Raw genomic sequence first — 22,832 nt, 5'->3', positions numbered from 1 at the left:
GAGTGAAAACTTGGAACCTGACATAGGGGCCACACAGACTCACCTTCAGCTCTGGGACATGGGGGAGATCTCAACTTGTCTTCCTGGCAGAAAGGCGAGCAGGGAGTCATGAGGAAGAAAATCGCGTCTTTGGGCCATGCGGGGGCAACAGAATGGTTTGAAGAGATGGTTTATGAAGGGAAGCCAGTGCAGACTGTACAGCTGTGACCAGCGGTGTTGGAGGGAGTGTTCTCTATGACACAGCCTCCGCCTGTCATCTCGGGTCCCCTCTCTGTTCAGGTCTCCACCTCTGAGCAGGCCGCCCTGAATGTCTTAGAACCGATTGTTATGCCAAGACAGACTCTTTATTCTCCACGGGAACTACACAGGCACCCATGGGTAAAAGGGGGGCTCTCTGCCCACCTCCTGAATATGACTTTGAGAACCTGTCTAGTGCTTTCTACTCTCCAGGGATGGGACAGTTCCTGAGCACAGACTGAGTGGGCTTCTCTCAGCCAGTCGCGCCAGCCCAGGGCAGCCTCAGTCTGTTTTGGTTTCCTGGATTGAAATCACAATCTGTCAGACCCAACTTTGGCCAAAGATAATGATAACGATGGGTGGCAGGGCCTACAGCTGGGAGGGGGCGGGCACTTGCTCCTTGTAGAACAAAAGTGGGCTTCTTCTCTGAGCCTCCTCTTCCATCCTCATGGTATGGTTTACCTAGGACCCCAGACCTGTTGCACAAATGATTCCAGCTTCTTGGGAATCTTGATGGAAGTGGGGGTGGGGGAAAGACCGCCCAGCTTCTCCAACAAACTTCTTGAGTTGGCTGTCTGCACGCATTCATGACTCTCTGCTGCCCCCGTGTGGCTGTAAGGACAGTAGATGCCTTCCTGTTGGGCCTCTCTGTGTGTCTATGTGTGTGTTTTGGAGAGTAGGGGGCAATCAGCAGGTCTGGAACTGAGGCAGAACCAGAGAAAGCTGGTCTTTGTGTCTGCTCCGGAGAGTGTGTGTGGGGTCTCCCTGCCCCTACCTGCCTCCTGTGTGTTACATAGACAGCATGAGGGCCTTTGTGACGCGTGCGGGGGGACACTTGCTTACCAAAAAATTGAGAGAAAAGATGGGGCTGGTCCTCATTTGCAGTGGTGGGGGTTAGACCTCAAGAACTTGAGGGCAGCTGGGTGGTCTCTGATCTTGGGGACAAGTTCTCCCTTGCTAAACTGCCCTGACAACCATGGCCACATTGGCCTAAAGAGTCCGGGGCAGACAGATTCTGCTTTGTCCTGGGAAGAGCTGCCCAAGAAGCCATTATGGGAATGGGGAAAGGAACAGATCTGGAGGGGAATAGAGTCCATCTACCCATCCTTCGGTCGATCCTTGCATATCATTTCTCCCAGGTCAGCCTTGGGTGAGGGGCCCATGGGTCCTGACCCAGCACCTGCTGTTCACCATGACAGAGAGTCGCAGGTCTCTAACTCTGTGCTGTGTTGGTAGTGTCCCAGCTGACGGAGGCAGGCGTCCTCAGAAGTTGTTTCCATGCGGGGTCCTCAGATGAGGGCATGCTTCCGAATTGCAGGGAGCTTGTTAAGGTCTCATCAAAGTCTGAGAAGCATAGCTGGTCCTGTCTATTGGCCTCTTTTTATGGTTGAGGAAACTGAGACAGCTGGGTCTGGATGAAGGTCACTGCTGATGGTCATAGGGTTTCCAGGATTTCACTTGGTACCGCTCTCCTCCAGTCCAATAGATTAGCTCCGGCTCAGGGGTTCCAGCCCCCTTGGGATGTCCGGGAAGGTGCGTGGGCAGCTCCCTTCATCTACATCCTTTCTGTGTCCTGCAGCAGGGTACGCACGAGGCTGATGACCTGGGAGGCTGGCTGGACCGGGTCGTATTCCGCAAACAGGTGGCACACATTCTCTTGTGACTCTGTCTGGCTCTTGGCCACAAACCCGAAGATCCTGATGGGAGAAAATAGCCTGAGTGAAGTGGTGGGTCTCAGAGAGGCTGGGAGGGGTGAGATCAGTATGGTGCTCTGCCCTGCCCCTTCCCCAGCCCTCTGAGAGTGGGATGGACCTCCTCGCCTCCTCTGTCAGACTGGGAGATCCCTGAGTTCAAGACCTGGGTTTCTCTCCTTTCAATGAGAGCTCCTTCAGGACAGGACCTATGTATTCCTCATCAGAGTAGAAGCTTCCTGAGGGCAAGGATGTGTTTTGACCATCAGACTGCAGCATCCCCATCAGTGAAGGCTCCTTGAGATTAGAGCCTGTGCCTCCTACCTAAGACCAAGGGCTCCCAGGCTCTTGTCTCCCCCTTCAGACTGGAGGATCTCTGAGGACCTGTGCCACCCCCATCAAAACCACAGACTCTCTTAAGGTCAGGATAGGGCCTCCCTCCTTCCCCGAGTTCCTCCTCTTGTTGGGTCCCTGTTTCTGGCCCAGGGAGACCTTTCAGGGTGACTGACAGGGCACAGGAAGGCCTTACCAGGAAGGCTTGCAGTACTTTTGCCACCTGTGGGAAAGGAAGATGGACAGGAATGAGTACTGAGGCTTCTCTGCATTCCACAGGACTCTGGCTGAGCAGCTGGAGATCATGGCCAGCTGTGGCCACGCCCCACTGGGTCCCCTCCCTTCATCCTGTTGTTCCTGGCCACTCCAGGTTCACAGGCTTTGTCTGTGACCCCAGTCCCAGAGTCAGCAAGAAACTTCAGTGGGCAGCTGGGCCCTGGATGGCTTTTTGAGTTTGGCCCAGCCTTGAACTTACTTCCGTTGCTCGGGGTCCATGCCACAGAAGCGGAGGGTAGTGAGGGGGTAATGGCGCCGGAAAAACACCCTGGAAGAGAAGGACAGCTGGTGAGAGTTTGTCCCAGTGCCATGTCCTACCTCCACCATCTCCAGCTCTCCCAAAGTTTAGATGCCCCGCTCTACAGCCTGGCATATACTTTCCCACTACTGGGCCCTGGGGCACATGTTTACACTTCTCTCTTTTCTTTCCTTTTTTCTTTAAAAAAAAAAAAAAAAAGATTTTATTTATTTATTTGACAGGCAGAGATCACAAGTAGGCAGAGAGGCAGGCAGAGAGGCAGAGAGAGAGAGGGGGAAGCAGGCTCGCCGCTGAGCAGAGAGCCCGATGTGGGGCTCAGTCCCAGGACCCGGAGATCACGACCTGAGCCAAAGACAGAGGCTTTAACCCACTGAGCCACCCAGGTGCCCTTCCTTTTTTTTTTTTTTTTTTTTTTTTTTTAAATTTTTTATTCATTTGAGAGAGAGAAAGAGAGAACTCAAGCGGAGGGGTAGAGGGAGAGGGAGAAGCAGACTCCCCGCTGAGCTGGATCCCAGGACCCCGAGATCATGATCCGAGCCCAAAGGCAGACTCTTAACGGACTGAGCCATCCAGGTGCCCTGAACTTCTGTCTTTTCATGGAATGACTCTGTCTTGTGTCTTAGGTATTTAGGTTTTTTGCCCTCTCTCCGCCCTCTGCCCACGGTGTCATTTAACGGCTTGAGGATGGGAATGATGTCTTGCTCGTCTATTGTTCCTCCAGCCCAGGACCAGGCGCCTGCTAGACTGGGAAGCCCTGAGCCCTGGGAAGGAGGGATTCCATCCACTGTGTCCCAGTGGGCAGCCAGAGTCTGGCCTTCTGCGGTCGTTCCATCAGGGGATGCCGATTTAACCAGTGCCCAACGAATACTGGTAAATTCCATCTCCATCAGTTTCGGGGAAGGGGAAGCAGGTCATTGGCATGAGGCCCAGAGAGGGCAGAGAACTTTTCTGGAGTCACTCAGCAAGCCACCGACCATATGGAGTCCAGGATCCTGGATCGTACCTTCATTAGTGATCCACAGCCATCTCAGCTATCCCCTCCAGATCCCCCTGCCCCGCCCAGCAGCCCCAGGGCAAGGGAAGTCCCTTACTTCCTCTGGACATCGGTCAGGGTGATGCCTTGATCAGTGACTTTGAAGTGGACCACAGTGGGTGTGGGGAGGACATCCCTCTCAAAGGTGGTTGAGATGGCCTTCCGCACGGCCAGGGCTCCGCTCAGGGTCTCCACGCTCACAGAGGTCAGGTACAGGGCATGGCAGCCTGTAGGAGGTAAACGCTGTGCTCAGGCCTTGCCAGGATCCACCATGCAGGGGCAGGAAGTGTTCCCCCAGCCCTGGTCCTCCCTCTGCCCAGAGCCAGGTGTCTGGGCTCTTCCTTGTTCAGGAATCAGGGATTCCTCTGAGCCACCAGGCAGGCAGGCAGGAGTTGTGGAAGTGACTGAAATTCAAGGCCAAGTCCAGTGGACCTTGCTCTGCATTGCTCTGGCCTCTGGCCCTCTGGGGCCGAGTAAAGGAGGGGCTGTTGCCCTCTGTATAGGGATGTCCAGGCAAATCTTCCTTCTGTCCAGAAGCATGCTTGGCCCTGCCACCACCTCCTCCACCCACCCTGCGGCCCTGGTTCATTGTCAAGAGAAGGTGAAAGACAAGAATGGGGTGGAGGCACTCAGACAAGCGCTGATCTGTGCCTGGCGTCTGGCTGTGAAGAGGAGCAACCTTTTCCCTGTTGAAACCCCCAAGACTTGGACCCGACACTCCACAGAGGATCCCGGACCCAGAGATCTCCTCTAGGGCGGGTCCCTCAGAACCTGCCCTAGAGAGACCCCAGCACGTGACATATATGCCCATGTGTGTCCAGGATGGGGTTTAAACCCACCATCCCCCCCTCTTGCCACCCCTGCATCCCTCACCCCCAGGCTTGCAGCCTCTCACCTCTAGGTTTATAGGGACGGGGAGGACCGCGGGGGCACCTCTTTAAGGACGAAGAAACAGAGCTGGCGTGGGAACATGTGTGGACCCGTGCGTGCACATGTGTGTGTGTGGGGCTGGGAGGCACCCTCCGGGGACACAGGCAAGCCTGGAGCCTCCCGCACACCGCTCACCTGCAGATTTCTTCAGGCAGGAGGCCCGGCTGTCTGTAGCGTCCGAGGAGACTCCACCTCCCAATTCTGAGCCAAAGCAAAGTAACAGGCCCCGGGTGGGGGGTGGAGGGGGAGGTGGAGTGAATGAAGGAACATTAATCCCTTTGAACATCTCCCACCTCCGCCCCCAGGAAGCAAGCCAGTTGAGAAACCTGGTGTGATTACCCTAATTAGACAAACAGGGCCACTTGAGGCTCCCCAGAGGCCTGACTTACAAGCCTTTTGATCCCTCCTTCCCCTCCATACTCCTCCAGCCCCAGGACCCGGCCGTCACCTGGTCCTCAGATGCCTCTGATCCTTCTTTCAGAGCCCACCCCAAACCCACACCTTTCTTTGTGGAACGTAGGGAGGCTTTCCCCATCCCCACACCGGGGGATCCCCCTGCTCTGTGTCCTCTCCCAGAACCCCTCAGCTGCTTCTCCTGGACACTCAGAGATCATCTACTCTGGCTGCTGGCATGGCGGGGCTGGGGGCTCCGGATGGGACTTCCAGATCTTCGTTTGGGGTCTGATCTGTGTGTCTTTGGGCAAGTTACTCAGCTCCACGAGCTCTCCTTTTCTCATCCGTGAAATGGGGACAACACCTATTTGACACAGTTGTGGCGAGGGACAAGGGACGTGTGAACGAGGGAGCGCCCAGTAAAGGCTGGACCTGGGAGGAAAAAACCCTGCCCTCTCCAAACTGGCTGCTTTATGCTTCTTTCATCCTCTCGAAGAAGGCTCCTGTTTATCAAATATATACTCTGTGATAAGAGCCTTGCCTGGACCAGCTCTTTTAACCCCCAGCCAATCCAGTCAGTAAGTATGATGACGGCTGTCTCCATTTCATAGAGGAGGAAACAGAGGTTCACAGAGGTCGACAGTCTCAAATTCTCAGGCCAGGAAGTGGAGATGCTAGAGGATGCTAGGCAATTCACTTTAAAATTGTGACACTAATCCATAAATAAGGTGGGACGTGACCACTAGGAGTCTTTCTAGTGCCCCGGTATTGCCTCTTTGGGGCCCAAACCCACCTTTCTGTGGGATGGTGAGTTTGCAGGGCAGGGCCAGGGCCATGATGGAATGCTGGCACACAAAGGCAGAGAGGCTCCCTGCAAGGAAACAGCCCTGTGTGAGAAGGCTTTCCCCAGACCAGTCTCCCACCGCAGAAGAGCGCCCCCCACCCCCAGAGGTCTGCAGGCTGGAGAGGCTCACCAAAGTAGGGTTCCTCGTCTGCTCCTTTGAGATGCACTCCTTTGGCAGAAGACTCGATGAGGAAGTGGCGGATGAGGTCGTTGTTGTCCTCACCTGGACAAGGACAGAGGAAAGAGTGCATGTGGATGGGAGTTCCAGAGCCCAGTGTTCGACGAACACTGACCCACTCATTCCCTGACCCGCCTCCTCCAGGTGTACCCAGAGGTTAACTGGTTCGTCACCTGCCTCGGGGTGGGACTGCTAGCTGGGACCCTATCTTCAAGGCCTCCCACAAAGGAGGTCCCAACATGTTTGCTCCAAGGCTTCTGCATCCAGTAATTCTCCTTTTAGGAGAACTTTCTCTTGGTCTCAAGGGCTCCCGGGGATGGTCCCAACAACTACTGGGATGAAATCTTAATCCATCAGCCTGATCTCTCTCTCTGTCTACCTAGTCCTTCCCAGGGGCTGTTATTCTCCACCAGATGGTCCTTACTGGAGCTGGTTGGCCCTGGAGGGAAACCATACCCCTCTGCTCTTCTTCACTAGCCCATGGCTTCCTCCTCTCTGGGCTTGTTGGCAAGGCTTCCTTGAAAACCAGCCCTGCTCCAGATCTCACATTCTGATTTAACCAGAGCGGCAAAGTGTAGAGAGCACAAAGTTGGGGTTTTTGTCTTTGCTCTGGAGGGGGTGTGGCAGGCCGTCATTAACTAACTCTTGGAGCCCCGTTTACCTGACCCTTTTGTTACATGAGAGCTATACCCTGGGGGCTTGGGGAGGGGTTGTAACTTAGGTACTTTGTACTATAATGATCTTTCATTATAGTACATTTCATTATACCTCTTTCCCCAGCGAGGTATCCCAGGGCAGGAGGGACGCCCCAGAGATGTGTGTTGCATATGCGAGACCACGGGAAAACATGGGATAAGCTATCACAAGTGTGAAAAAACCAGCACATATGTGATAAGCTATCATGCACGTGGAATAAGCCAGGGCATACCCTCGATAAGCTGTCACACGTGAGAAACCCTCGCATACATGTGACAAGCTGGGACACACACATTATTACCACATCAGTTTCCCTCACAATAAGGCTGGTCTGGACAGTGGGGTGGGGTGCGGAGGAGAGCATCCTGAAGAGGGGCTGGGAACTCCCTCCTCTTGCCCCCATGAGAGCAGAGCAGGGAATCTGGGGACTCCCGGAGGCAGAGGAAGCTCAGGCTTGCCGTGGAAGGAGTTCCTTACGGAACCTTGGTGCAGGAAGGCAGCTGGAAGAGCACGGAGGTGAGCCCTCCTCCCAGGAGTCCTTGCGGGCCGGCTGCAAGGTAGCGGGGGAGCTAGGACTAGAACCTACCACTGCCCCTTGCCTCTGTGAGGCCTTGAATAAAGAGGCGGGTGCATACCTGACCGGTTCGCGGCAGGAGCAGCGGCCTCCTGGACCTTCAAGGCAAGGCCAAATGAGCCTCGGTAGGAAGAACTGTCCCTCACGACGAAAGCCCCGGGCTCCTCTTTCCTCAGCAGCTCGATTGCTAGAACAATCCTTGAGTCAGAGAGAGTTAGCCACCCACCCCCACCTGCAGGGGACACCCCCTGTCCCCCAGCCCCATAGAATCTTCATAGAACAGACATTACAGAATCACCTTGTGTTCCCAGGAAGTCCTTCCTGTTGTCTAATCTCCACCCTTCCTGCTGCGGCCCCTGTTTCCTCAGGACATGAGGTTTGCACGACATCCCCCTTCCCTGGATCTACCATTTGCCATTCCCTCCCCTACCATGACCCGGGGCCCCATCTACCTGATACAAGGTACAAGACCCAGACTTGACTCCTGGATCCCTCATCCCTTGAAACACAGCACTTCCTTTTACCTTGTTCCCGGGTGATGCTTGGCTTAAACCAGTATTTAGATGTGTCCATCACAAACTTCATGGTGGGCTGCATGTCCCTGGTGGGACCTGGAGACAGAGAGGGGGAACACTTTAGGCTGGACAGAGGGGAGTTGAGACACCCTTCACCCACCTCTACCCAGTGGTCCCATTCAACCCATCCTACCCTATCCCAACCCCATTGTATCTCCATCTGCCTACAAGAGGCAAAATCCAACAGAAGAATTCAGGGCTTGGCACATCTAGGACCTAGGAGTCTCCCCTTGTATCCTTGGTAATGAATCACAAACAGATAAAATCTCAGTTTAATGAGAAACAGTTTCTCAAACCTTGTGTTGTCTGGTGCGGATGGAAAGAAGAGACAAGGGATTCTGAGAGGCATCGTGTTTGGTTTTACCCTCTCTTCCCCCTTAAGAATCCTACAAGGGTCTTTGGGGTGCATATTAAGTTTGGAGAAGAAAATGAAAGAAAAGTTTGAGGAAAGAAAGGCGGCAGATTTTGTTGAATGAGCCTGAGCGGAAGTCAGGAGACAGGATTCCTGACTCTGATTTGGGACAACAGTCTTGCTTCTAAAGCCCAGAGGGGACTGAGTGTACTAAGCAGTCTCTGAGGGTTTTTGACGTTCCAATAGCCTAGGCAATTAGGGTGGATTTTGTTTTGAGAACAGTTTGTGGAATTTGATAAGACCCCAGGGTATAATTAGTGATATCCCGGGGCATCACCAAACCAGGATGGGAATATCACCGGACTAAGTAAATGTGCTCTCTGCCATGACACAATGGTCATCTCCCCAGGTCCCTAAGGCAGAGATCAGTGTTTCTCAATTTTGGCACCTTGAAAAGATGTGTTGTGGCCAGCTGAGAGTAACTCATTATTAAAAAAAAAAAAAAAAAAAGTACTAAAATCTGCAAATGATTTGTCCTGGGAAAACGATCAGAGCAGATTCAAAGGCACACCTGTCTTGCCATTTTTGCTTACATTGACATGGATGGCTTCCTGCATGGCAGTGCGGGCCAGACTGAACCTCACACCCCTAGGAGTCACCCTGATGCTTGTGGCTGAGCGACGGAGGATGGGGGGCAGTGTCCCTGGGGCTCTGCCAGTGGTGGGGGATGCTCTACTCTGGAGATGTGTACCCTGCGGGTGCTAAGCCTGAGCCTCTGTGTTTACTGCTTTGGGTTCTGGCTGGTTTTGTTCTTTTTGGACGCCTGTAGTCACAGACTACGGGAAGGAGGGTGTTTTCTGCTTTGTGGTTTTTAGCTGTCTGAATTGGAATGCATTGTCTCCGTCGGCTCTCTGTGTACTCGTCATCCACGAACGTCAGAGGTAGAACTGACTCTCCTTCTCTTTCTCCCTCTCTTGGGTTAGTCATCAAGCCTGCTGTTTTCATATCCCGAGGGTCTCCTGGCTCTGTCTTCTCCCCTCCGCCCTGCCCTGCCCTGGTGCAGGCCCCCGTTACAGCTTGTCTGGACCACTTCATGATGAAAATCAAAACAAAGCTGCTCTCCCTGTCCAGGCCAGGCCCTGCAAGTCAACTGCCAGCTGCTGGGGTGATCTATTAAACGTATACCTCTGACCCCATTACTTTCCTGTTTGAGACTCCCTGCTAGACCCCTCCTCACCCCCCACCCCGCAGTCTAATAGGGAAAATCCATCCTTTAGCTTGGTGTTCAAGACCTTTCCCAATCTGGCTCCAGATTTCTCAACCAGTTCATCCCACACCCAACACTCCAGTCATTCCTTGAACATGCTTGTCCTTCTACACCTCCATGACCATGAACTTGTTCCCTCTGCTCGGAAGGCCCCTCCTATCTTGCTCTGGCTCTAGACATTTGATCCGCTTTTCCAGATCCAACACAGATGTCGCTTCCTCCAAGGAGTAAAAAACTCCAAGGAGTTGTTTAGACTAAAAAGATCACCCCTTCCTTTGTGGCCCCATAAGACTTAGGATACCTCTACTTCTGTGTTTATTCTACTCTATAGTGATCCTTGGTATTTGTCTCTCTTGAAGCTGTTTCCATCTCTGTCTCTACTCTTTGGCAAACTGCCTGGCACACAGTAGGTATTCAGCACATGGACCTGCTGTTGCAGAAACCCACTGATGCTTTGTCTTTGCCCCCAAGCCAAACCTCACAAGGGCTGAAGGACTGGTTTACAACATACCCTCCGAGGGTGTGGTGAGAGAGGCATCTGGCAGGGTCTGGCTGTGGCTCCTGGTGGCTGGACAAGAGTTGCTGGAAGAAGTGGCCCCAGGTCGGACAAAGTCCTGGTGTCCTGGGATCTGCTGGGTGGGGGGAGACCCCGGTTCTGGACAGCCATTGATCAGCACGATGGGTATGTCCACCATGGAGTTGGTGATGGATGGCGGACAGCTGCTGGCATGCTCCTTGGCCGCTGGCGGGGAATGAGTTGTTCTGGGTTGGCCCATGCTTGGGGTGGGATTGCCGGGGACCTGAGAGTCGCTGGCTCTTGTACACAGGGACACTTGGCCCAGGCTGTGGAGGCTGGAGGAAGAGCTGGCTGGGCTTTCCAAGGATCTAGAAGATGACTGATGGCTGGAAACGCTGGAGTGGATGAGGGACTGGCTGCTGCAAGGAAGACACCAGAAAGGCAGGGTATTAGGGTGTCAGTGCACACGCAGGAGCCAGAGCCAGGCTCCAGAATCTATTGATTTGGGTGCCCACAGCTCTGGTTAAATCGAATATTGCATACTCCATCCCCCACAGCCCAGAGCAAAGTACATGGCCACCTCATCCCCAAGGGATGCTGAAGGATACAGAAATGTCCCTGTACTGCAGAGTCTTTGGTCATTTAAAGTAGCTAATGAGCTGATCCTCTGCAGGTCATGTGGGCTTAGGCTGGACTGGATTCCCTCTGCCTTCCCAGCCGGGCAGGTCTGACTGAGCTATCACGCAAGTACCCGAAATTCGCAAGAGCCCTGCACGCTGGCTGGACCACGTCCATGGCGGATGCAGAGGGAACTCCCCAGCTGGAGGAAGAGGAGGAGGCCAGCTCTGCATCCAGCCAGACTTTCCTCTGAGCTTGGAGGCCCATGCCAACGGCCATGGCTGTGGAATCCTGGCCTCCTTGCCAAGGACTGCCTTGGCACATCGGCTTTGTAGTCAGTGTGGGGGACAGAGGTCCTGTGGTGTGGTCCTCATGCGCAGGTTGGGTGTATGTGTGTGTGTGCAGCTCTACTGTGAGGCCAGCAAACTGGGCAGTTTCCCCTCCTTCCTGCTAGGTTTTGCTAGCAACAAATAATGCCCAGGCAAGCTTACCTCCCTCCTGCTAGGGAAGAAGGAAGGAGGCTTTTCTTTCCTTAATGGTTTACCCTAGGCCTCCAAATTTTACTTACATCCCTGTGTTTTGACCTTTAAAAAAAAGCCCTTCTTTCTCTGCCTGCCTTTCTGCCTACTTGTGATCTTTCTCTGTCAAATAAATAAATAAAATCTTTAAAAGAAAAAAAGAAGAGAAAAAAATCCCCTCTTTGAGATTGGTTGTATGAGTGCTGGAAAGGATACAGGTGAGCCTCATGAATGTAACCATTCTCCTACTGAAGAGGTCAGCATAAATCAACAATTTTGTATATTGAGTTATCGTCTTAAGTGCTTAAGGAAAGCTTGAGGTCCAAATGGCTCTGATGGCATAAAAGAGAATATTCACTCTTTTGTTCTGGGTGTGCACCCTGATTTTGCTCAGCTAGAACAGGGTGCCTGTCGGATTTTAGGGTGTGTGCCTGAGTGTGAGTGTGTATGTTGCAGAGACAATATCAGAAGCTATAGTGGGAGCGACCTACCTTCCGAACACATAGCTGCCATTGGACACTGGGCTGGCTGACAGCACAGAGATCCGGCTGCCTCGCTGTGGGGCCAGCCCCTTCTCCAAGCCCGGAGAAGCCGCCAGTGGGGATCCCAAGCCGTGGGAGCCCGAGGCCTTGCTCCTCATGCAGGGGATGGAGATGCTGGGAGAGGGTGAAGGATGGGAAGAGGGAGCCCCTGAAGGAGGAGGGGTGCGTTGGTGCCCCCTGCCCTGGCTCCCAGAGAAGATGAGGCTCTCACTGCTGCTTCGGGTCTCTCGAGGGATGTCTCTGGAAAGGAGGAGGCCACCACTGCGTGGGGAGCCAAAGGGCGGGGTGGCAGATGGGTTGGAGCAGCACTGGGGGCCATCAGGACCCCTTGATCTGGTGGAGCTCACCTCGATGTACTTTATGTCTGGGGAGAGAGCAGAGCACTGGTGAAACCCAGGAGCCTGGACTGCCAGAACAAGAATTCTGGAAGAGTCTTCCAGAACCTCTGGTCTCCCCTTCTTTAGGCAGAAGAGGAAACCAAGGCTCCAAGAGAGGACAAGTTTGCTGGGTTAGGATTAGCACCCGGCTCCCCCTTCTAGGCACAGTTCCAAAGTCACCCTCCTTGTGATTCCTCCTTCTGGTGGGGGGATGCAATGGAATAAACACAGGCTTGGGATAGGTCCTGGTTTCAGATCTGGTTCTGCCACTTACTATTAGAGCACTTGGCCAAACGACTTCACCAACCAGAGCCTCAGCTTTCACACCCTTGAACGGGGCTGACTGTATCCAGTCTCTTGGTAAGTAAGGATGAAACGAGATGAATGCAGGTGGCATAGCACTGTTCTTGGCACACGGCAAATACTTTAAAAATAGCAAATCCTTTACTGTGTGAATGTCCCCCTCCCCAGGTTGAAAGAACTGTTTATAGAGGGTGCCAGTCACATCTTCTGATGGCTCCATTGTTCAGGGCTGGTGAAGGCTGTTTCTACATCTGTGCCTACAATCAAGGCACAGAGGGGTTTTCATGCTTGTTTGCACACTAGAATCACCCGATGAGCTTTTCAAAGTCTCGATACTCAGGCTACCCTCTGCGGCAAATAGACCAGAATCTCCAGTGTGGACCCAGACGTCAGGCTGGTTTAGTTCCCCAGCCGATTCCACTGGGCACCAAGCCACAGGTCGGGGGCCCCCTGCCCAGCAGTGCCATGTCACCTGGGGGCTGGTCAGATGTGCAGAATCTGTTTCTACCCCAGACCCACCGAAGCAGAATCTGCATTTTAGCTCGACTCCCTGGCATCTGAGAGCACTTTAGAGTCTGAGAACTCTGCTCTAGAGCAGGGGCTCCCAGAGGCCAGGGTTTGCTATACTATCCAGCTGTGGACCTCCCAGGCCATGCTGTTCGCTGGTATGCAGTTGATGGTTATCAAACACGGCCCAGGGTGGTGACTCACTCCAATGCTGCTTCTATTCCCCAGTGTGGGCACCCAGGGCTCTTGTTCTGAGAACTTGCTCCTCCCTGGAGTGGGGTACCCTGTAGTTTTCCCCATGGTGAGTATGGACACCCCGCCTCTTGACCTGGGGGAGGGGAACTGTCCTTGGTGCTGTTCCAGCAAAAGTGGGAGAAGATGGGGACAACCTAGCTTCCCTCCTAGAGACCTGTCGAGTCCTGTCTCTGGCTTCCCAGGATGGAAACTGGGGCAAAGTCAGCAGGAAACTGCACCTTCAGCCCCTGTCTGCCAGCCTCCCATCCCCCTTGGGCTTTGGTCATGAACCAACTCCCTCCTACTCTGTGGAATCCCTGCCTGCCCCAGCCCGCTCCTAGGTAGGACCTCAGAGCCTGCTGGCGGTTACTGCTTCTGTCTGAGCCTGCTTAGGCTGGGGTGGGGGTGGAGGATTACATCAGATGAGGGGGGGCTGGCAGCCTGACCCGGGCATGCTGTTCCAAGGGGTGTAGGAACAGGCCTGGCTTTGCCATCAGACAAACCTGGGTGTGAGTCCTCGTTTTGCACTTTCCCGCCAAGAGGCATCAGGTAACTTTCCTAGACACTGTGAGCCTCAGTTTTCTGATCTGCAAAGTGGGGATCTAAAGCTAACCTCCTGAGGTTGTGGTAAGGATAAAAGACACTGATGAATGGTGCCTGGATCCTGGCCCATGGTGAGCTTTGGAGAACTCCTCCTGCCTGCTTGCTTTTTGAGGCCAGTATTGGCCAGAGGTTGACACTGTCCAGCTAAGAGGGGAGTCCCTCTGCCAAGGGTAAGAAAAGACTATTTAGCACAATGTGTTGTGGGTTCTGAAAGAGTAGAGGTCTTGGAATGGGGTGGATTCTTCTGGAAGGTTGGCAAGCACAACTTCTATTTTTATAGAACTTCATCGTGTTTTTACCCATAATCCTCTCGGCTCTTATGCCCAATGCCAACATTCCTCAGGAGGAAACTGAGGCTCAGAGAAATGTGGCAATGGGGCTGGCATTTACTGCAGAATTTTTAAGGCTGGTATTTACTGAGTGCTGTGTGCCAGCACTGTTGCAAACATGTTACCTGTACTAGCTCATTTAACCCCCACAACAACTCTATTGAACTAGAAAATATTATGAATTCCATATAATAGATGAGAAATCAAGGCTCAGAAAGGTTAAGGGAGTGATCCGATGCCACACAGCCAGAGTGGAGGAATCTGACTCCTGCTCCTGTGCTGTGTTTGGAGGGCCTCTTCCAGGACAAGGGACTCCTCAGGATACTTTCCCAAGGCCTTGTGTTCTGAAAAGGTGCTTGGCTGCTTTGGGGGAGGGTATCTCCTCGTGGTGAAGCTCTGGGCCTCCTGCTTACCAGGTCCCAACACTGACCAAAGGCCTTGCTCGGGGGACTGAGCAAGCAGAGCAGGGTGGGAAGGGAGGAAGGAAGAAGCCCTGGAGCTGTGAGTCACCTCTCCCTGCTGCCCCGAGGTGCATGTGGCTAGGGGAGGTGGAGGCCCTCGCACACCCTCACCTGGGTGCAGCCTCTGTTTACAAGCCCGTGGGGCAAGTCCCAGCAGTGCTGGGTGGATGTAGGCGCCAGCGCCAGGCTGGGCTGGTGGAAGGGGCACGTGGGCGGGGGGCAGAGAAACAGTTATTAAACACCCTTCCCTTGGAATTGGCAAACAGCCTTGCCTGGCAGAAATTGCTGGAAAATTGCTGGAAAATGAAATGTGGGTGCCTGTTCCAAAGATGGGGAGGGGAGGGAGTGGCGGAGACGGATATGGTGTTTGCTTGGAATAGCCATTCTCCCTGTGGGTTGGGAGCCCCCCAGGGTCAGTCTGAAGGAAGGTAAGCAAGAGGCAGGGGCAGGGAAACTGGAGGAGGTTTGTGGGCACTGGGGGAGGGGGAGCCCCAGAAGAGGAGCCTGAAGGCTGCCTCCAAACAGATCTGTTCTTCGAAGCTCCGGAGGGCAGGAAACTGGCTCCAAAAAAGAGAGAGAAAGGCAAGAACACAGACTTTGGAGGCCAAAATCCAAGGCTTTGGGGCCTGACCTACGACCCACTGGCTGTGTAACCCTGGATCATTACTTCTTCTCCCTGAGCCTCACTTTGGTTTCTGTAAAATGAGGCTACTGCTGTTTCCTTCTCAGGCAGAGGCTGAGATCACGCACTACAAAATCTATCTATATATATTTAAGGGAGGGAGAAACATAGGATCGCCAATGCTTAATTTTTAATTTTGCCAAGTGAGGACAAAGAGAAACAGAGAACATCTGCTAGCACCACAATTATAGAACACCTTCCCTTTGACACCCCAAGAGAAGGAAGGATGAGAGGCGAAGGGAGGGCGTCCCACACATTTGGATATGTTTGGCCCAGTGAAAGCTCATCACGGTGCCCAGAACGAGTTACGCTGCCATGGGCTGGCAAGCTCTCTGTCACCGGTAGTGGTGGTCTGAGGGGAGGGTTTTGGCAGGTTCAGATGCCTGGGACAGGCGCCACCCATCACAGTGACACGCTATTAGGTATCACAAGGAACGCAGTCAGGGGAGCTGACTGCACCAGCTGTCTCAGGATGTAGTGAATTCCCAGGTGTCACTGCCATTCAGGCAGAGGTTAGAGGAGAGGATTTTCTTATTGCATCAGAAGATGCTAGGGCAGAACTAAGGGGCTTCATCAGGGCTCTCTGACCACTGTTGGCTGCTCGCTCACCCCCCGAACCCCTCTGCCACTCAGAGTCAGGTGGACACCTCCCCACTATGGCAGGTTGTGTCCAGAGCATCAGGGGACACAGATTACTGACCACTGGCCCCTTGGAGGAGGGGGATGTTGTTCACATCTCCGCCCCGTACATGTGGATGCTCCACAGAGGCTGGTCTTGCCCCTACAGGCCCTGAGTGTGTGGAACCCCTACATTGGGGCATGAACATTAAAGCCCTGAGCTTGCTCCTGCCAGTGATAATTAGACCCAAGCCACCTTCCCTGCAGAGACATGCCTGTGACTGGCCTCAAGAGGCAGGAAGATCTTGGGGGGTAGAGGTGGTTCTTTCAACAGCCCTGGCAGGCAATGCTCAGTGGGAGGGGCAGAAGGCAGGGCGGAGACTGGGAACGGGGGCACCAAAGGACCTGGGTGCTGGGCTCACCTCCACCCCAGTCCCTGAGCTTCCCCTGGGGCGGGTCCTAAATGCCACCCCAGTGTTTAATGAAAACAGTTACCATTTATAATGACTAACAGCATGTCAGGATTTCTGATAAACGCCCAAGTGTTATTTCTTTTAAACCCTGCAAACCTCATGGAGGTAAGAACTCATCTCTGTATTACTGATGAAGAATATGAAACAGAGGAGTGAGGTCACTAGCTTGTATGAGGTTTGCCCACCTCAGGGGCGCTTGGGTGGCTCAGTGGGTTAAAGCCTCTGTCTTCGGCTCAGGTCATGATCCCAGGGTTCTGGGATCGAGCCCTGCATCAGGCTCTCTGCTCAGCAGGAAGCCTGCTTCCTCCTCTCTCTCTCTGCCTGCCTCTCTGCCTGCTTGTGATCTCCGTCAAATAAATAAATAAAATCTTTAAAAAAAAAAAAGGTTTGCCCACCTCCAGTGATTAGGCTAGACTTACTCCTTACTGAAGTCTGTCAGCCTCAGTTTTTTCCGTCCCTAAAATGGTGATGAAATATTTCATGGGGATAGGTTGGGAGGATTAAATGTTCTCCTGTAGGGTGCTTAGCAGAGTCTGGATATTATAAGATCTCAGTAAGTGGAAATTCTCATGGACCCTATCACTGATCCTCATTGTACCCCTTAATCCATGCTGATTCTTTAAAATCCCGGAGACCTTAGTCTTCTAGCCTGTCTGTTGGGACTGCTGCTCCTTGACCCTCATCCTCAGAATATACCTGAAACCCTTTGTTTGAGAAACTGACACCAGATGTAGAGATTTCTAGACTCCCTTGGATGCAGTGGTGTATTGAAGTCGACTTGTACCAGCTCGTAAGAGCAGACTGTTAAATTTTTAGGATTTTGTCCAGCTGATTTCTAAACTCAGATGTTATTAAAAATTAAATTACATAAGCCTACAATGAAATAACTTACCATAAAAACAAAAGTAATAAATACAATTCATCATATACCAGTTATTTAACTAGATGCTGCTATTACCTGGATTCTTTTTTTTTTTTTCAAGTTTTATTTCTTTTGGGGGGCACTGGCTGGCTCAGTTAGTTGAGTGTCCGACTCTTGGTTTCCGCTCAAGTCATGATCTCAGGGTCGTGAGACTGAGCTACGCTCAGCATGGAGTCTGCTTGAGATTCTCTCCCTCTGCCCCTCCCTTTCCTTGTATCCTCATGTGCTCACACTCTCCCTCAAATAAATAAATACATAAATAAATAAAATCTTTTAAAAAATAAAATTTTATTTATTTAAGTATTCTCTACCCTCAGCATGGGGCTTGAACTCGTGATCCACACGAGTCACACTCTCTTCCGACTGAGCCAGTCAGGTGCTCCAGTACGATCTATACGCCAGAGGTTATTTGGTAGAAATACTGTATATACCGTAAGGGCCGTCTACAGGTTATCTCTTTCCAGTGCTATGTTTGGTGACATCATGCTGGTAGCCTGAGACTGGCCACAGTGAGAGAGCCTATCCCATGAAATTTGGTAGATGTTTCCAGCTGGAGCCTTTAGCACCCCGGCATGGAGCTCATTGTTAAACTTTTACCAGCACACCACTGCTTACCCACAGCAGGGTCCTGCCCTAAACAGACTGAATTCTGTGTCTTTCCAACCCTACTGCTTCCAGCTCTCCAGAGAGATAACCCCTAAAAAGGGACAGGGGCCCAGAGAGCAATCCTATGAAAGTTTCAGGGGATCCAGGTTAGGACTTAAAGAGATCTACTATAGAACAGTGAGGTTCAGGGACTTCACATTTCTTGATCTCTTATTTACATGTATGGCATTGTATGACATTTATACACACACACACACGTATACATGTATACACACACATATATGTATATATGTATATGTATATATATACATATGTATATGTATATATATGTATATGTATATATATGTTGTTATAATAATAACTTTAAGTTTACTTGTTACATTTTCTCAGTACGTATATGTATATATACGTATATACATATGTGTATATATACATATACATGTGTGTATATATACATATACACATAGCTTATTTAAAGTTCCTGAAAGATCCCATAAAACAGGTATTCATCACTTTTCCAAACTTAGGGACAAAAATAGCATTGGATAGTGAGGGAAGCCTGTATATATCTCTTTGATATAGGAAAGAAAAGAGTGATTAAGTAACTTGTTCAGGGCTGCACAGCACCTCCCAACAGGACATTGTCTCCTACTCCTCTGATCTGATAGAAAAGTCCTTCTTCCTCATGATGTTTGGTCCCCAAGCACCCCCTCCTGGCACTGTGTCCCAGATCCTTACCCAAGGCTTCAGCGTCATCTTTCTTTTTCCTTGAGGTAGTGCTCTGGGTGGGCTCAGTCCAGGGGCTACCAGTTCCTGGGGGGAGCAGCTGGAAGGTGGGGTCCAGTTCCAGAATCATCTGGTTGAGGCTCTCCAGTGAGAAGTCAATGTAGGAGTTGAGGTCCTCCAGGGTCCCCGAGGTCTGCTCAGCGGGCAACTGTAGGAGGCGGCTGGCTTTGGCTCCAGTTTCTGGGCCCTGCTGGAGCCTGCTGGGGGGCCCCTTGAAAGGCGTGGAGGCCATCAGGCCCTGGGCTCCCCAGCCTTCTGTGGTGTAGTAAGGACATTGGGGTGGCAGGCCAGGGCTGGGTGCTGGGTGCAGGGTCCTCCTGGGTTCTTCACAGGGAGTCAAGCCGACTGCATGGCCTCCTGCCAGCAGGGCGCTGGACATCACTTGTGACATGGTGGGGGCGGTGGCTGTCTGTTTGCCTCTAGCTTCAAACCAGCCTCACTTACACCCCAGATATGTTACTTGCCAACCAGGAGCTCCCAGAATCTGAAAGAGGTCAGGGTTGGGAACTGAGTAACTTTGGTAGTTGAAGTTTCTCCCACTCCTCCCCCCAAGCAAAGGCATGTTTATTCATTCATTAAAAACATGGGTCCTGGAGCCAGATTGCCTGGGTTTGCATTCTGGCTCTACCACTTACTAGCTGTGCCATGTTGGACAAGTTAATTAACTTCTCTGTGCTTCAGTTTTCCTTAACTATAAAATATGTTGAGATTTGTAACATGCTTAGGATGGTGCAGGGCACTTAATAAGCACTATGCCGGTGACTGTCAAATAAAATCGCTTCAACAAAGGTTACTGAATATCTGCTCTGTTACAGCCTTCTTTATTAAATAAATACCAGCTAATATTTATTGAGCGATTACTATGCACCTATATTACACATAAAGTCTTTTAAACTCCTCCTAACAACCCTCTGAGGTAGATACTATTATTTTACATTTTATGATGTGTGAATGGAGAGACAGAGAGGTTAGTAACTTGCCCAAGCGTCATGCTGTGTCATACTAGTGTCAGAGCAGGCCTGGACCTCAGGCTGCCTGATGTCAGGAACCCACATTTAATAGCTACTATTGTGTGTGGGCCAGTTAGTGAAACAGACAAGTAAGCAGGTGAGCAATTATAAACAGTGTTACCATGGAGGGGCAAAACAGAGGAGACTCTGTAGCACTGGTGCAGAGGTCAGGGAGGACTTCCTGGAGGAAGGGACCTGGATTCCTAACTCCATATACCTCATGGGGTTCAAATGCGGAGGGATATCTAAAGTCCAGAGAGGGCGTATGATTTGCCTGAGGTTGCATTTTAAGTTAATGGGAAAAGCCAGGCTCCCTTGTTCCCCATGGTTCCTGTAGGCTCTGTTGCCAGACCTCTCCTTGGCTGAGACCTGGAGCGGGCGGTGCGTCCCGGGCACTGGCCTGTCTATAAATGGCAGTGGAAGGGACTAGGCCTCCGAGCAACTTCCTGGGGGCAGCTGAGGACACGGAGCTGTGGCTCTTTCCGCACATCCTCCAAGGGGTCTGGGGCAGGATCTCAGTGCATCCTATAGGGTTTTTGGCTGGGCCCCACAGAGGAGGTTACTGACTTGGAGAGCACACTGGGGGCCTCGGTCATCACTCAGGACCAGAATCTAGAATGCCTGCTTACTGACTGGAAACTGCTATTGTGCTATCCTTTCCTCTTTAGGCCTCAGTTGTCCCATCCGTATGACAGGGATATAATAATAACAACTTTAAGTTTACTGTTACATTTTCTCAGTGGTTCTGTGCAGAGGGTACTCTTACTGTGGTGCTGGAGAGGTTCAGGGATTTGCTTAAGGTCACAGAACCTGAAGAATTCACTGGTGGAACGTGGGTTTGAACCCAGTGGCTTTGAACCTGGGCTTGTAGCTCCACAGTCCCAAACTCTTTTTTTTTTTTTTTTCTTAAAGATTTTATTTATTTATTTGACAGAGAGAGAGAGAGCGAGAGAGCACAAGCAGACAGAGCAGCAGGCAGAGAGGGAGGGGGAAGCAGGCTCCCCCCTGAGCAGAGAGCCCGATGCAGGGCTCGATCCCAGGACTCTGAGACCATGACCTGAGCTAAAAGCAGAGGCTTAATCCACTGAGCCACGCAGATGCCCCCACAGTCCCAAACTCTTAACCCTATATCGCTACTTCATAGATTTAAGACCCTTTTCACATCTGCTCCTTCTGGTGTTCTGGAACCCAGAGAGGGTTCCAGACAAACCTGGACAGGCCTGGGACTGAGCAAAAGGCAGGCACTCAGGCTTCTTGTTCAAGCTCTTCTCCCTTTGAATACTCTGAATCACACCACCAGTGGTGTGGGGCTGAGTCTGCGTCTCATTCCTTTTTTCCTGGGCACCCTCACCAGCCCACTTCTCTAGCTCTTTCTTTCCTGCTCTAAGGTGGAGGGGAGGGTCCCTGGGGCTCCAGACTTGGGGGGGGGGCGTGTGTGTATGCGTGTGTACTTGCCTGTGTACATGGGAGTGCTCCAGCCAGCTCTGCCTTATTCATAGGTCTCTCCCATGTATTCTCCCTTCAGATTGACTCAAATATCTTTCTTTGTTCCCAAGGGCTCTGGAGGCAGAGAGATCCTGAAACCTTGGCAAACTCCCGTTTCCACTTCACTGACTTACTCTCTCCCTCCTATCTTAAGCCCAGCTCAGGGAAGGGAGAGGGGACAGAAGGTGAAGCCTGAGCCTCCTCAAAAGCATTTTGCCTCAGTAGCCCACCCCACTGCCTCCCTCCCCCCGATCCTTGACAAGTGCCTTCAGATTGTTTCATCTCCTCCACCCAGATCCAGTGAAATAGAACCCGGCCACAGCCCCCACCCCTGGATTCCTGGCAGCCTGGGAAGGGCCCAGCACGGGTGAAGAGGGGCCAGGGGGAGCACTCAGGGCCAGGCTCTGGGCTCTGTGCTGGGAGGCAGGAGGCCTAGGTTCTGTGTCCATTCCCTTCCTAAGACTCTGTGACCTCAGGCAAGCCTCTTCCAAATCCCTCTCCCTGCACCCCCAGACCTTGGTTCTCTCATCTGTGCACTGAGGGGCACAGATTTCATTCTCTTAAAGCGCTGACCTCCAAGGTCTGTGGTCCTGAGACCACCTCTTTCATCTCCGGCCTCCTCCCCTTTCTCTCTGCTTTGACTTCTAGCCCCCGGGACAGGTGGAAAAGCTGAGGACAAAGGGTTAAATGAGTCAGGTTGGCCTCGGTGCTGAATCTCCCTCTCTTTTTGGAGAAGAAAGGCACATACCTGGAGTCCGGGCAGGCAGATCGCGGTGTTCACTCCTGGCGCCTGGGACCAAGGCTGCTCAAAGTCCAGGTATGGAGTACGGGGAGGTGTGGTTCACCTCCAGACCTGCCTTAAGAGCAGACGGCTCTCCTCCCTCCCTCTTCCCCTCCAGGCCCGCCCCTCCTGCAGGCCCGCCCCTCCTGTGGCTGATGAGCTCAGGTGGGGCTGGCACAGGCACCGTCCCTGGCAGTCGCTGGGGCTGTGTGCGTGTGTGCGTGTGTGTGTGTGTGTGTGTGTGTGTGTGTACATGATTCCCAAGCTTCTTGTTTGCCTGTCCCACTCACCCCTCCTAACTGCCTTGTGTTGTGGCAGGGAGAGGGGTCCATGCACCGCATGGTCAGCAGAGTCCTGCTTGTTAGAGACAAGCTCTGTCACGGGGACAGGGCCTTGTTAGGACTAAGGGGCGATGTGGGCATTCTGTCCACCATGTGCCAGCCAGGGAAAGCACCACGGGGTGCAGAACAAGCAGACAGTGAAGGCGCTGGCCTAGGAAAGCAGGATGCCAGTGGGCAGGAACCCCTTCCCACACCCCACTCCTGTGTTGTCCGGGGTGGGTTGCCCTGCAGCAGGCGTAGGGTAGGGGCCCACTGGAACTAAGACTGGGCACAGATCTTACATTTTCTTTTCTTTTCTTTTTTTTTTTCTTCTTCGCAGGGGAATGGGGCTTCTGACTTAAGGGAAGGAGGCTCTGAGTGTCCGGAGGACTTTGAGAAGGGGCGTGTAGCTTTGTTTCACTTCATTAATTCACACACGGCTAGCCTTTTGCATGGTCTGATCTGTGCCTCAGGGCAGAAGCTCCCTGTGAGGGCGTTGGCA

The 22,832-nt window shown here is 52.4% G+C and overlaps 1 protein-coding gene across 1 annotated transcript; it reads right to left on the bottom strand.

Moving 5' to 3' along the window:
* Positions 1 to 322: 322 nt before the first annotated feature.
* TNS4 (tensin 4) lies at positions 323 to 22,105 on the bottom strand. Its single transcript, XM_059149255.1, has 13 exons — positions 21,978 to 22,105; positions 18,687 to 19,218; positions 11,783 to 12,197; positions 10,150 to 10,574; positions 7,969 to 8,055; positions 7,506 to 7,631; positions 6,127 to 6,219; positions 5,946 to 6,023; positions 4,895 to 4,960; positions 3,888 to 4,056; positions 2,737 to 2,805; positions 2,458 to 2,484; positions 323 to 1,934 (listed from the first exon to the last, which is right to left on the bottom strand). The coding sequence occupies exons 2-13, from the start codon at positions 19,123 to 19,125 to the stop codon at positions 1,793 to 1,795; spliced, it is 2,136 nt and encodes a 711-aa protein (XP_059005238.1). The 5' UTR covers positions 19,126 to 19,218; positions 21,978 to 22,105; the 3' UTR covers positions 323 to 1,792.
* Positions 22,106 to 22,832: the final 727 nt, after the last annotated feature.

The sequence above is a fragment of the Mustela lutreola genome, chromosome 15 (genome assembly GCF_030435805.1).
Source record: "Mustela lutreola isolate mMusLut2 chromosome 15, mMusLut2.pri, whole genome shotgun sequence".
NCBI lineage: Eukaryota > Metazoa > Chordata > Mammalia > Carnivora > Mustelidae > Mustela > Mustela lutreola.
Note: the sequence above shows the minus strand (reverse complement) of the source record. Positions and strands in the feature narration are given on the sequence as shown.